Below are 15,705 nucleotides of genomic sequence, written 5' to 3' on the forward strand. Positions count from 1 at the left end.
CTGAAGCTTTTTTGAATTTGCTGCCCTGATTCTTCCTTCTCTACCTCCAAATAGGAATTTTTTTTACTGCTAAGTGGTGTGGGATACTGCTTATCTTCTGACAGCTGGTACTGATAACAGCACCAGTAGTCTCTACACTAATACAAATTGACACCAATTTGATGCAGTGTAATTAATATTCCTAAAACTGACATGTGTAAGAGAGTAGTTGTGACTTAACAAAAGACATTTAAAATTTAATTTCTTTCTTAATAGAAAACATTAACTTTTATTCTAGGAAGTACCTGGTACAGGAAAAAGCATCCCCCCCCCACAAAAAAATACCCATATAACTAATATAATTTCAAAGAGTCGATCAGGCAGAACAGTGTCTTTCTGTGCTTCTGGGGGAGGGGAGGAATTACTGATTATTGTTTTGTCAGTGATTGTCTTAGGCCATTCGGGCTGCTGTAACAAAATACCATACTGGGTAGCTTATAAGTAACAGAAATTTATTTTCCTAGTTCTGGAGGCTGTTAGCCTGAGGTCAGGGTGCCAACATGGTTGGGTTAGGGTCCTTTTCCAGGTTGCAGACTTATTATACCTTCACATGGCAGAAGGGACAAGCTACTTCTCCAGGGGCCTCTTTTATAAGGGCACTAATCCCATTCACCAGGGCTCCACCCTCATGACCCAATCACTTCCCAAAGCCCCCACCACCTAACACTATCACCTTGGGCATTAGGCTTTCAACATATGAATTTTGGGGGGACACAAACATTTAGACCATAGCAAAGATCCAGGAAAAAAAAAAACAGAATCTATTTTTAGATTCTAAAATCTTGCTGCTTCGGCCACCCCAGCAAGAACACTCCCTCCTATGCAGGCACATGCATATACACACACACAATAAAAACACAGGAAAACAAGCAGCCCTTTTATGGATTAACACTAAAAACTAAAGAAATGCATTATATAAAGAGTAAAATTCCTGCTACCAACAAGGGATTAATTTCCAAAATACACAAACAGCTCATACAGCTTAATATCAAAAAAAAAAAACCCAATCAAAAAATGGGCAAAAGACCTAAATAGACATTTCTCCAAAGACATACGGATGGCCAATGGACACATGAAAAGATGCTCAGTATCACTAATAATTAGAGTCATGCAAATCAAAACTATAATGAGGTATCTCCTCACATCAGTCAGAATGGCCATCGTTAAAAAGTCTATAAATAGGGCTTCCCTGGTGGTGCAGTGGTTGGGAGTCCGCCTGCCGATGCAGGGGACACGGGGTCGTGCCCCGGTCTGGGAGGATCCCACATGCTGCGGAGTGGCTGGGCCCGTGGGCCATGGCTGCTAGGCCTGCGTGTCTGGAACCTGTGCTCCGCAGCAGGAGAGGCCACAGCAGTGAGAGGCCCGCGTACTGCAAAAAAAAAAAGAAAAAAAGTCTACAAATAAAAAATGCTGGAGATGGTGTGGATAAAAAGGAACCGTCCTACATTGTTGATGGGAATGTAAATTGGTGCAGTACAGAGGTTCCTTAAAAAACTAAAAATACAGTTACCATATAATCCTACAATCCCACCCCTGGGTATATATCTGGAGAAAACTCTAACTTGAAAAGATACATGCACCCCAATGTTCAAAGTAGCACTATTTTTCAATACAATAGCCAAGACACAGAAGCAACCTAAATGTCCATCGACAAATGAATGGATAAAGAAGATATGGTGTGTGTGTGTGTGTGTGTGTATATATATATATATATATATATATATATAGACATACATACACACAATGGAATATTACTCAGCCATAAAAAAACAAAATAATGCAATTTGCAGCAACATGGATGGACCTACAGATTATCATATTAAGTGAAGTAAGTCAGACAAAGACAAATATCTTATGATATCACTTATATGTGGAATATAAAAAAATGATACAAATGAACTTACTTACAAAACAGAAATAGACTCACAGACATAGAAAACAAACTTAGGAAATACTGTGTGGGGGGACAGGGGCAGGAGATAAATTAGGAGTTTGGGATTAACATATACACACTACTATATATAAAATAGGTAAACAACAAGGACCTACTGTATAGCAGAGGGCACTATACTCTGTATCCTGTAATAACCTATAATGGAAAAGAATGAAAAAGAATATATATATATTTGAATCACTTTGCTGTACACCTGAAACTAACACAACATTGTAAATTAACTATACTTCAATTTTAAAAACTGAGGTTAAAAAAAAAAGTAAAATTCCTGCTTTTTGGTTGCAGGCTTTGGTGTTTCCCGAGTCTTCTGAGTTCAGAATTGTTGGAATTGGCAATGGCAAATCCAATGAGGGGAAATGATGTAGAGAAAACAACTCGTGTTTCCTCCTCACACTGGCATAAAAGAGAACATATAAATGGAAGAAAATACAGAAGTAAATATATTTCAAAACCTAAAAATCACTGAAAGATTACTTGTCAGTGCAAACGAAAAGTTTTAATTTCTGTTCCTGGGTCTTACACAAAGACCTCATAACATGAAAAACTATTTCCACTAAAACTCTTTATTACAAAGTGTGGTATTGAGAGCACCAGAACACCAAAGGCTCAGACAAATATATAAACCACTGGGTCTAATGCCAGTAACTGCTGAACAAGGTGAAGAGTCAAACATGAGAAAGAAAACCTTAAGTAGAGCTTAAAGAACATTAGCACACATGTAAACCACACAAAAGGATGGTCCTGCTCAGACTGATAATCAAAAGTGAAGGAATACCAAGGCAGGCATTCTGGAAATTCATGTGTGCAAGTGCCTGACATGTAGAGGATGCTGCTACGGGCTAAGCCTACACACAAAGACCATGAAAAAATTCCTCCTGTAGGATAAGCCTGGGAGGGGATAAGGGAGATGACTGTTTCCCTGGTTAAGAAAGGGGAGACTGTTTTAAAAGCCCTACTAAAAACTGTAGAACGATTAGCAATGCGAAGGCAAAACACATGTTGGAAAAAAAGATTAAAGGGAAATTTGACTTTTACTAAGAGAAAAGGCATTGCATGGAACTGAAAGAAGCAGTAATGAACAAAAAAGATAGTTTGAACTATTCACAGAAAAATGGGGAGCCACATTTATCAGTCTGAATTATCTTTAAATGAAAGTTTGATAAAGCTTTGGCCAAGTTTACCTTAATTCTAAATCTTAGAAGAATTTCAGCCTACCATGACAGAGACAAGGGAGAAATCAAGTTATAGCGAAATCTTTCAATATTTTGCACAGGGAGACAATTTTCTCCACAAAGAAAAAAATCACTAGAAAAGAATTGTGGATATCCTGTCATGCTTAATGTAATGCCTTATTTCCACCAGAGGAAGCATAATAAAGACCTCCTCTGACAAATATAAAAGGTACTTTTTTTAGACTGACACTTCCATGACAGTTAGATAACCTCTTGGAGCTGTCTGAGGGGAAAAGCTTACTTAGCTCTAAGGTCCTTATAGGCAGGGAGTGTATATTCTGTACTTCTAGTAGGTGCACAAATCCAATCCAATACCCTGCTTGGTAAATATCTAACCACATATTAACTCAATAAAAAGGAATTTTAAAAACTTTTTTGGACACAACGTCAGACTTACAGAAAAGTTGCTAGAGCAGTACCACAAAAATTCCTGTATACCCTTTACCCAGGTTCCCCAAATGTTAACAGTTTGCACAGCAGCATGTACTTTCTCGTCCTTTCTCCTATCTCCGTATCTCTTTATACACACACAGACTACAGAAATTGTAAATACATATACTCCTATTTCCTAAGAACAAGAATATTCTTATACATAAACAAAGTACACCTATCAAAATCAGGAAATTAAAAACAATCCAATACTACAGACCCCTTCCATATTTCACCAATTATTCTAATCATGTTCTTCAGAGAAAAAGAAAATCCAACTCATGCACTGAGTTCAGCTGACATGTCTTCTTGTCTCCTTAGTCTGGAGCAGTTCCTTGGTCTTTGTCTTTCCCAACTTTGACATTTTTAAAGAATACAGGGCAGTCACTTTGTAGAATGTGAATTCAATTTGGGTTTGTCTAACGTTTCCTTATGATCAGATTCGGATTATGCATTTTTTGGCAAGATTCTCACAGAAGGGATATTGTGGTTTTCTCAGCATACACGTCAAGAGACACAAGATGTTGATTTGTTCCCTTACTGGTTGTGTTCATTTTGAGCATTTGGGCTTATGGTGGTGTCTGCCAGGTTTCTCCACTATAAAATGACTAATTTTCCCTTGATAATAAATAAATATCTTGCAGGGAGGAAAGTTAATTTGTCTTTAAATAAAGCAGTACTAGAGTGAGAGATGTGTTTTAAATATATAAAGAGCAGAAAAATATAAATGAATCAAGAATAAAGAAAATAACTTTTAAAAAACTAGAATATATTTAAAGCACCATGTGCCATTTTTTTTAACCATATGATATATACTATTTTTAATAATGGTCTTAAAATTTCTTTTTCTATAGAGACCAAGTCTGGATATAAGAAATAAATTGGTGATAAATGAAAAAAAAAAAAGAAAGAAAAAACAATGATTCATAACAATGTTATGTGAAAGTGTTGAATAGAAGGCTTACTTGGAATGGCTATAAGCATTAAAAAAAAGACTGAAAACATATACTTTTGTGCATTTATGGGGATAACTGTGTTACACTGTTTCATATGAAAAGATCAATAGACTGTATTATGACACATGACTGACTCTAATACACATATCACCACCATTAGGGCTTTACAAAACTGTATTAAAAAAAAAAAATCTATGAGCAGATGTTGTCCTGGACAGTCCTCAAAGGATCACTATTAAGATTCAATGATTTCAATAATAAATAAAAAAATACAAACAAACAAATAAGATCCAATGAAATGTTTCCAAACTTCGGCTTCCCATCAATCCCTCTAACATACTGCTGACATCAGTCCTCATGGACCAGTGGAATAGGGGCACAGGTGTAGAGGAAGTAAAATAAAAAATTAAACAGATAAAATAAAATATTAGTAATAAAATTTCAAAACGGTGAGGCCAATATTGAACTTCTAATCTACAGAACTGTAAAATAATTAATTTTGTGTTGTTTTAAGCCACTAAGCCTGTGATAATTTGTTACAGCAGCAATAGAAAATCAATAGGGTACCCTTTGAAGATGTCAATTATACCTAAATAAAACTGGTAAAATTTTTTTGTTAATTTTAAATTAAAAAAATGTTTAAATAAAATAAAACAAATTTTTAAAATAAAATAAAATGTTGCCAATCTGAGTTTTGTGAACCCTCGAAATGATGATCAAAAGGAAGTTAATATGGAACTGGAGAAAGGCAGAGTTGAGAAACAATCTATAAATTAAATCCTGGCAAAGACGAACGTTGCCATCAGGAGAAAAGTTTTCAAAATATCGTTGTGGAAACATCAGGTGAGTAACATTTTTGCCCAGCCTTAACTAAAGTCAAAGCACACTATCAAGGAACTGAACTGGGACTCAAAATTATTTAATAAGAGGCTAAAAAAAAGACACTGTTCTTTATATTTCTTTATTTTCACATACACTCTGGCTAAAAGAGCAAGAGTCCACATCAACAAAAAATGGAAACAAGGCTTTGGCTGAAAAACATGCACTCAACAAATCACGTTAATAGCCAGACAAGAAGAAAGTCAGCTTTGTAAACTTCTATTTCATTTGATTCAGAGAGAAACTTAGCATGTATTTTAAAAGTAACAAGAAAATAAAGTTTGAAATCTTTTACTGTGGGAAAACATTAACATCTTTCTCAAAGAAAATAACTGTTTTTAAAAGGGACCCAGTAGAAAAATCTGGAAAAATCAAGAAGGTTAAATTGTGGACCACTTGGAATGACATTCTTTCGAGCATACTTACAAATTGTTTGTGTTCCCGGGATGGAAAAGATTGTCATGTCTCCAACAACAGTAAATTGATGTTCCTTGGAATAGAAGTCAGTCTCTACCTTTAAAAATATATGCCTTCTTTGAGGAAACTCCTATATCTTGTAGCTTTTTTACATTCTGGACAATTAAATGGACTCAGGTCATAAATTATGAAACTAATACTATCACTGAGGTAAGCAGCTTGAAAGCATTTGCAATATATGTACATGTTCAATATAAAAATCCTTTATATATATTTTTTTTATCTGGCATTCAGTTTTGAAAAATTCAGTCTCATATGTGGTATATTTCAAATGATACCTTTAAGTCAATGATTTCTTTCGACTGCAGTAAAGAAGATATGGCAAGAAAAATGCTGCAGTGCCATCTTCTGGGAGGACATTTAAGAAATCCCTTAGTTGTAGTTCCACAGCAACAACTGACAGTGTTTCTGTTTGTAGGAAAGAATATCTGAGTTAGAACTGAAATTCTGTCTTTCATCCTATTCTCTTATCACTCAACCAATTAGAAGCTAATTCAGGTGACAAAATGTTATAACTACAAGAGAGAGAGAGGAAAAAAACCCCAGAAAACCAGTCTTTTAAATCCACAGACTGCTTTATGGTTCTAACAACTTCTTATTTATTCTTTCTAGAATCGTTTGTAGGAAAATACAATCAATTGAACACTGTTTTTAATGTTAGGACTATATTGCAGCTGATTTATAAAGACTGTTTGCTAGGACAGGAAATACTATTAATTGTTGGATGACATTTTCCTAAATCAGTTCCTCTCTATTATAAGATTTTTATGTTATTAATAAGCACAAATATGTTTTAGAGACCATTTACTTTTTTTCTCAAACTGCAAAATAATGTGTTCTAATGAATATTTTAAATATTAAGGAATTTAGTAAACATTTTTGTAAAGGTAACTATGTAATTTTATGATTCTGTTGTTTCTCGATGCATGCATGCTGCCCTCTGCTGGGAAGAGAAGGGGGTGACATTTAAGAACAATGTTCCCAAACCTTCTTCAGTCCATTCCGTGTGTGATTCTTGCATGCCCACCACTTATTCTATTTGCAGAGTAACCGGAATATAAAATCTCTGGCTCAGGTGTGCGTGCATCCATCCAAAGTCATCTGTCCAATATCCAGCAACCTAAACCATCCCTTACACAAAGGAATGACATGCTTTTGTTGCTAACAAGTTAATGAATAGGGTGACGTATGAGAAAGCTCCCTAGCTCTGGAATCGTACAGACTCGGGCAGGGATCACACGCTTCTACTTATGCTCTGGGTGACTTTAAGAAAGTCAACCTCCTGGGTCTTGGTTTCCTCATTTATAATGTAGTGATACCATCTGCTAGCTTCCAGAGTCCTTTGTGAATCAATTTAAAATACAATGATGCACATCTGACACAAAATAGAACTTTAATAAACAATAACTGCTAACTAATTTGTAAAACCCATGAATTACCAATGTTTTCCTATCAAACGAGTTTATTTTGCCTAAACGTGGAACCTGTAAGTAGTATCCTAGATACAAAAAACTGAGGTGGGGGGGCCAGTGTAAAGTAGGTATAGAGCCAACAAAAATCTTGCCAGTGCTCTATTCTCCTCTTCCTCCGACTAGTGAAAGGCTAATACAGGTTACAACTCCAAGAACAAGGTCAATATCTTAAATCCATCGAGTACTTTAAATCCTCCAGTGTGTCTAGAAAATACGTGTCAAATGTTGAAAATAGTTATTTCTGGCTGGTGAAGTTTAAAATGACTTTTTAAACTTTGTAATTTACTATAGTACTAGAATTTTTATTAATAAGCACAGCTCACTGTCACAAAAACAGTCATAAGTACTGCCTTGAAACAAAGAAGTCAACCACTAAGCCCAGTTTCAATGGCTCTGCATTAGTGCAACAGTTCTCAACTAGTACAGTTTTGTCCCCCAGGGGACATTTGGTGATGGCTGGAGACACTTCTGTTTTAACTGGGCAAGTGCTGCTGGTATTTAGTGTATTTAGTGAGTAGAGGCCAGGGATGCTGGTAACACCCTAAAATGCACAGGGGACACCTACACACAAATTATCTGGTCCAAGATGTCAGCAGTGACAAGGCTGAGGAATGCTGCATTAGAGAGTAAGAAATCCAAGCTCCTAAGCATATTATGTAAGTCCCTGACCTCCATCTCCAACCTCACCATCTTGCAATTTTTGCCTAACATTTTACTCTAGAGTCAGTCCTGAACCTCCCATTGGTCCCAGGCAATTAAAAAAACTGGCTTGCTTCAGGATACTCAGTAAGTAGCAGACTTGGAACTCAGTTCCAATTCTCCTAATTCCAATCCTGGTCCCTTCTTGGTATACCACAGCTGCCAACAGAGAGACTCCCCATGAAAACAGACCTGAGGTTATTCAGGTGTCTTCCCTTCAAATCAATCAATAGTTATAGAATACTCCATATGGAGAAGCACGTTGCTGGCAAGGAAAGTGCATCATGAAAAATGAATAAAACACTATACCAGCTCTGGAGGTATTACAATAAAGGTAAATCCCACACAGCATTTAGTTCCCATAAGCCACACACATACACACATGCACATGTGTGTGAATACACACATATTAAAGACACAGAAAAATGGAACATTTGGAGGAAAGATTATGGGGTAGTTATGAGTTTGTGGGTGTGGATCAGAAAAGGATGAAGAAAGAGTCGTTTGACTAAGATAATGATGTTACCAGGGTGTGAAGATGTGGGCTATCTGTACTGGAAAGTGATCGACCAACAAGAATAATCAGTTCAAATTTATGTGATAAATTTGGTGCAGATGGGGCTGGGCAATCAAACACCCGAAGCTTCCACCTTCTGACAACCAAAAAATCACTCAGAGAGGTGGGTAGGACAAATAGTACAAAGGCCCCTCCCTGTCTTCCCAATCAAAAACATACAACTTAATGGGAATTTCCAGAAAAACACCATCCAATGGCCACTTGGCTTTGCCTAACACTTTGAAAGTCAATTCCCTCAGCTGGAAAATACAATTCCAACACTGTCAGCTTCTAATATTTTATGCACACTGGTATCAATATAACCATACCTTTGTCATCAGGCCAACCATTAACTGGTGATATTAACACACAAGAGTAGTGAAACTGATAACCATATAGCTATCAAGATTTATAAATGACTATGAATTATAAAAATTCAAACAATAACTACCTACGCTGTAAAATACTGCATAATTTAGACACACTACACTTCTAAATCTTTGAGAAATTTATCATTCCTCAGTACTTGCTTACAATTATGATTAATAATGAAAATAATTTTAATTTCCTACATGAAGTAAATTAAGCACCCAGACCATTAATATAAAACAGACTTTAACGGCTATTCCAATTTTTAAAATACTGAGGCTGTGAGTTTCTCTGACTGTGATACTTTGTTAAGTGTCTGGAAAGATTAACTTAAAAGCATCAGCTCTAGAGCTAAAAGAGATAAATGAATATCAAATGTGGTGGCGGGAGCACATGAATGTTAAAAATAAGCTCTCCAGTTTATTCTGCGAAGACCTTCTTCCCCACACTTGAGAATCACATGAAAAACGAGAGACAGCAAGGCTTCAGCCAGTTATGGAAATGAGTACCCTCAACTCAATTTATAATCAAGCAAAAAAGATTATTTTACCTTTTAGTGATGATAAGTAAAGTTGATATTTCTCTCCACCACATTTTATTCTCTGACAAAGTTCAGGCAGCAGTTTTTTCCACCACAAAGTCTATCTTAGGGAAAAATGAATACTTTTTAAGTTTGATGCATTTTTACACTCAGATTTCCAACAAGAAGAAAAAGATTGTGCAGGGAAGCCCAGGGCAAAAATACATCATCTTGGTTAAGGAACAGACTTTGTTAGAACAGTCTTCTGCTTAAGCTAGAGCATAAAAGTCAGATCTGTAACTTGAAAATCTAATAATATATACACTGTACATATGTACACCGCTATTTTCAAGAAGAAACATAGACGTGTCTTGTTTTCATCTCTTAGGTATCAAGAAAGTTCTAAAGTCAAAAACTCTTCTAATTTCTAAAGACCAGAGAGTCCACAAAGAATTTTCCCATCATTTATTAGGTTTTCCAAATCTTCAGGTAATAGCCTACTTCATCACCAAACAAGAGACCTTTAGTGAAGATAACATACAAGCACCATAAATTTTAACAGCCTCTAATGGTACTCAAAACATGTAACATATGGCTGCTGAGCCTGCGCGTCCAGAGCCTGTGCTCCGTGACGGGAGAGGCCACAGCAGTGAGAGGCCCGCGTACCGCAAAAAAAAAAAAAAAAAAAAAAATGTAACATATATGCTCTTTTAAGCCACACAGCCCTGTGAGGTTGGACTGGCATAATCTGTCCCCATGTTGCAGATAAGGCAACAAGATTAACATTTGATTATCACTGATAAAGACTAAAACTGTAATCTGAAAAGCATACCCGATTCTCTTCTTTCAGTTCATGATTAGCATATGGGATGACTGCCTCCGGGCATCTCTCTAACAGCCTGTCTATGCACCGTTCATACTCTTCCAAACGCGTACGACACAGAACATGGACGCTGAGGCCAACAACAGTGTCTTCTGAGAGTGGCTCCAAGAATGGAATAATGGAAGCTATGTCAAATGAAGGACCACATATGAGAGACTATGAACAGAAAAGTGAAATGTTATGGAATGAGGCACCCAAAACACTAAAGCACAACATACAGAATACAGTTTTTAAAAAGAATAAATCTCACTCACCAAAAAGAAAACAGAATGTAATGTTAGAGCACACGCATATATTTACTTAGTAAGTCTAATTAGACCAAAGTATTAAATAATCTTGAAACCACCTCTAGTTTAAGGAAAAAAAGATCTGTTTAATACAAAGCTATGATTTTTTAAAATAACATGGTTGTGTTTGCTCTGAATAGACTGTAAGTTTAAACTAATGCGAATGCTTTAAGATTCTATCCTTAGGATAGAATCAACATGGTGGTCCAGATTTATGTCCAATGATGTTCACCTCAAGAATATTTATAATACTGAAAAACTAGAAGAAATCTAAGCATTAAATAAGAAGGGATGAGTAAATAAATTATGATATATTCAAATGATGGTATATTTTATAGCTATCAAAATTGTTTTCAAAGGACAAAATGCTCATGATAAAATTAGTAAAAAAATCTCAATACAAAATTATATTCAGAGCATGGTCAGTTGTATAAAATCTACATAGGTACATGCACATCTAGAAATGCCTTTGGAAGAGCATCGAAATTTGAAACAGAGACCAGTTCACTGGAATGGGAGGACAAAGCCAACTTTCTTTTTCACACTTCCCTGTATTTTCCAAGGTTTCTAATAATAAGCATGCACTACACGAAGAACCAAAAATAAAATTTCACATTTAAGAAAACTACAGCAATCGTTAAGAACCTAATAATTAGTATCAATACCGTTTGCTACAACCTGAATGACACAGAGCAGCTATTATTTCAGTAGTCAGAACTTGACAATATTTTACTTTTAAACATTTAAACTATAAATACTACTTTTGATTCCGCCACCAAAATAATCTCTGCTTTCCCTTTCTTCTGGATAAAAAATGAAATGCTCATATCCTGATTTTCTTCTTCTTGTATCCTTTTTACTGCAGCGTCTTCTCAGACTCACAGGAGGACATGGAACATGAACTATCCATTTACAGTCAGCATCGTGATTTTATTCCAAATATCTACCAAGCAATGGCTAGGAGAGTAAGGTTGGTCCCTTTCCTTCCTGCAAGTTTAATATTCACCTTCATCTGAAAAATTTCCTGACAATAAGATAGCAAATATGAAATAAGGTGGTTAAAGTGAAATGAGTCAAAGCTTGGTACAAAATGGGTTACCCATGAACTTTTAAGTAGTTATATCCATATCATCAAGAAGTTTAAAAATAAGAAACACCAGGGAATTTCTTGGCGGTCCAGTGGTTAGGACTCTGCACTTTCACTGCTGAGGGCGCGGGTTCAATCTGTGGTCGGGGGACTAAGATACCAGAGCCACACAGGGCGACCAAAACAAACAAAAACCCTCAAAATAAGAAGCACCAGACAACACATATATCACTGGATAAAAAACGGTCCACAGGTTACTACTACTCTTTAAAATACTCTTAGTGTTGTGTGCTTCTTAGCAGTGTGTTCCTTTCTTTTTTTTTTTTTTCAATATTGGAAATGGACTCTCCACCCCCAACACAGGCACCATTTATTCCCTTTTCTGATCTACATCCCTCATGCTCAGCTGACTCTGCGGGGCTGGAACCCACAGAATTCTCTACACAGTCACACCTGTGGCTCTAAGAGGGGTGGATGGCAAGGAGGCGGGGGGAGGGGACCAGGACAATTCTGGTAAAAGGCAGGGCACTTACTAGGTACTGTGTCATTCTGAATAGTGGCTTTTTGACACATAGATGATTTATAGATTGTTTTTAATTCTTGCACAAATATACTATTACAGTGATTAAGAACAAGGGACAAAGAGTTATCTCAAATCTGTGTGGTGGTGGTGAGCTGGTGGGTAGAGGGAAGACATACAATTTTGAAAAAGCTCTCCAAGTGATTCTGAACCGACCCCCCATTCCTCTAGGTAAGAGCAGGTGAGATCTTTTTGTTTCTTGATGGTTAGTTTTTTCTTAATGACTAAGACTAATTGACCCCAGATAATTTAGAAAGAGTTATAATTAGGAAAAGGATTTAGAAAAGTTTAGACTGACTCAACTTTCTATCCTTTAATGGCAAGGATTCCCAGAAAGAAGATACCCTTTTTATTTATTTTTATTTTTTATAAATTTATTTATTTTATTATTATTTATTTTTGGCTGCCTTGGGTCTTCGTCGCTGCACACGGGCTTTCTCTAGTTGCGGCGAGAGGGGGCTGCTCTTTTTTGCGGTGCGTGGGCTTCTCATTGCGGTGGCTTCTCTTGTTGCGGAGCACGGGCTCTAGGCACATAGGCTTCAGTAGTTGTGGCGCATGGGCTTAGTTGCTCCGCGGCATGTGGGGTGTTCCCGGACCCGGGATCAAACCTGTGTCCCCTGCATTGGCAGGCAGATTCTTAACCACTGTGACACCAGGGAAGTCCCAAGATACCCTTTTTAAATACCTTAAAATGGATTCTAAAGATCACTGAATTATACTTTTTCAAGCAGAGATTATAAATATGCTTTGAAGATTTATCAGGGGATATTTTAAAGCACTTATTACAATTAGCATTTTAAATATGTAATTAGTACATAAATTATAGGAGGGCAAGGTCTTGCCTGCCTCGTCCAATGCTATACATCAACCACATTTACAGTACATGATTGAGGAATGTTTGTGGAATGAACAAATCTGAGACTAAGTGCTCGGCAGCCTCTGTAGCATAAGGGTACTAGAGATAAGAACCAACAAGAACCGCCTTTGGCAATTAAAAAAAAAATGTAAGTAACTCTATTCCTGGTGACATCACAGGCTGTCTAGAGGCTAAGACTAAGCAACATGGTCTCTTGAGCTTCGCATCCCGACACCCCATCCCCAATTTGACATTTTGGTTTCTATAAGCAATAACCACACTTCCACTAAGTTCCCAGAGTAAATCAGGGGTTGCACACTCAAAAGCTTAACAAGGTCAAACCAGACGATGAAAGCCAGATGATGAAAACACACGAAGGCGGCTGAGTATAAGGAAAATGGATGCCAGACACTGCATCTGGACCAGGGAGACATGGAGGTGGAACTGTGGCAGACAGGACAGCACGAGCACTGCCCAAGGAGGGGAGCCAGTAGGTGGCTCCGACCTTCAGGTCTCAGGCAGTGAGGGCCCAGGGTTACTGCTGAATGAAAGTTCTAATGAGTTTCTCAAAGAGAAACTTGAAACTCAAAATTCTGAATTTGAAATCTCAATTTTCATATGTTGGCAGCTACACTGGGAAGACCAAACACAACAGATGTGAGGATTATACTCAGTCCTTGGGCCACTGATTACATTAAACAAAATCACATCCACATGGAGCCCAGCCCAATCCACCAAGTCAAATGTGGACTTTATTTCTCATTCTCAGTCGAAAACATTCACGTTCAGAATTCTTGCAGGCTGGTCTACATTCTCTTGATCATGTTTCTTACTTTTAAAAAAATCCTTTCAGGAGCCAGATAAGCTAGCTACTTTGACCTATCTCCTATAAGACAGATAGTAGTGCTTGGTTTGGGCTAGAGGCCTAAACTGTGTGAGTGAACACTAAAATAAAAGTGAATCTCGTCAATGAAAACACCGCGAAACACTTGCCATACTTTCATTTCACAACGTGTTTTCAAGCACGTCCTGAGAAGGAGGCAAGAGTCACAGGACTTGGAAGCTCACTCACCGACTGGCAACAAGACCAGACTTCCCGTCAGCAGTTTCAGGCAGAGGCAGGAATTCCCTCCACAGCGCTTGAGTATGCCTAACTATAGGTTCTGTCCCCAGAATGATACACTCTAAATTAACTGGACACCCAGGGTCTTACCAAATTTAAGTCCTATACTATAAGGTAATATGCATATTCATAAGAAAAGGAGGCATTTTTATTTACCTGTAATTTTGAAAGGTCTTCCATATAATTTTTATCAGCCAAGGATTCAGATGATATTAAGACATTAACCCATGGACTGATTAAGCCATAATGACTACAGGTGTTTATCTAAAATGTAAAAGAAATTTATCATAAACAAAAATACAACAAAACAAGACTTTCTTCATCCATCCCACAAACAACAAGCAATCCCTAACATTCTGCCGTGTCCCAAAATTTGGTATACATTTTCCTGGTAATGGGAAGAAAGTCTTAGAATGCATTCCCCTGGAAAAGGTTTTAGTTTTGCTGCTTCTCACTGAATAAATCCTCACTAAATATTTCCTAATATTTTAACTTTCAAAAAACTGCAAAGAGGCACTTCCTCACAAAAAGGGCAATACTTCCTTTAAGCTAATTACACTCAAAAAAAGTTAACAGTAATACTGAAAATGATTTTTATTTCTACTACTTTCCTTGGGAGGCAAAATCTCTTCCATAAGTTCTCAAGACAGTTCCCATAAAGACTCCCTTATTCAAGCAAACCCACATTAGCCACTCTGTCACTGTGAGGGACAAAGGGGCTGCCAGGGGTCGGGGGGAACAGGAAAGATAAGAGTAGAGCTGTTAGGGCTGCTGCAGACTGTGGAACAGCTCTTGTCTGTGCAGCTGACAGGAAATGGAAGTCTGGTAAGGAAGTCTCTCTCCCACAAGCCTTCTGCAGTTCCTCTCCCAGCAGGGAGGTCTGCAGATGTCTCTTCTCTCATGTTCCGCTTCATGACTGTCGCCTAAGGGAGCACAGATGGATTTGGGGAAAAGCCCTTTCTCCCACACTTTGGCTACTGAAGTACCACTGTAGGTAAGTAATATAGGAACAGTAGAAGGCACTCTTTAGGATACAAAAGTGTTTAAAATGTGGGCAACTTCACTCACAGACAAGTTTTAAATGTATTTTTAACTCTTGCTTTAAAAAGATAGCCGGTAGGGCTTCCCTGGTGGCACAGTGGTTGAGGGTCCGCCTGCCGATGCAGGGGACACGGGTTCATGCCCCGGTCTGGGAGGATCCCACATGCCGCGGAGTGGCTGGGCCCGTGAGCCATGGCTGCTGAGCCTGCGCGTCCGGAGCCTGTGCTCCACAACGGGAGAGGCCACAACAGTGAGAGGCCCACGTA

General features: G+C 37.6%; 2 protein-coding genes across 11 annotated transcripts in view; one reads left to right on the forward strand and one right to left on the reverse strand.

Annotated features, from left to right (window-relative positions):
• The window catches only part of CP (ceruloplasmin), a 65,194-nt gene that overhangs the window by 49,109 nt on the left and 380 nt on the right, over positions 1-15,705 (forward strand). Inside the window, exon 19 of one of the 3 annotated variants that reach the window (XM_033402751.1) lies at positions 11,618-11,722. In XM_033402751.1, coding sequence (XP_033258642.1) covers positions 11,618-11,721 — 104 coding nt within the window. In that variant the 3' untranslated portion in view covers position 11,722. Of the gene's footprint in view, positions 1-2,278; positions 4,898-11,617; positions 11,723-15,705 lie in introns of those variants that run through there. The other 2 variants (XM_004278190.4, XM_033402752.2) reach the window with 2 other exon arrangements.
• The window catches only part of HPS3 (HPS3 biogenesis of lysosomal organelles complex 2 subunit 1), a 45,042-nt gene continuing 34,894 nt past the window's right edge, over positions 5,558-15,705 (reverse strand). Inside the window, exons 14-18 of one of the 8 annotated variants that reach the window (XM_033402754.2) lie at positions 14,555-14,662; positions 10,415-10,621; positions 9,613-9,703; positions 6,245-6,374; positions 5,558-6,061 (exon numbers count right to left, since the gene is read on the reverse strand). In XM_033402754.2, the coding sequence (XP_033258645.1) occupies positions 6,247-6,374; positions 9,613-9,703; positions 10,415-10,621; positions 14,555-14,662 (534 nt within the window). In that variant the 3' untranslated portion in view covers positions 5,558-6,061; positions 6,245-6,246. Of the gene's footprint in view, positions 6,375-9,612; positions 9,708-10,414; positions 10,622-14,554; positions 14,663-15,705 lie in introns of those variants that run through there. The other 7 variants (XM_004278189.3, XR_004475903.2, XM_033402756.2 and 4 more) reach the window with 7 other exon arrangements.

Source organism: Orcinus orca, chromosome 5 (assembly GCF_937001465.1).
Source record: "Orcinus orca chromosome 5, mOrcOrc1.1, whole genome shotgun sequence".
In the NCBI taxonomy this organism is placed as follows: Eukaryota; Metazoa; Chordata; class Mammalia; order Artiodactyla; family Delphinidae; genus Orcinus; species Orcinus orca.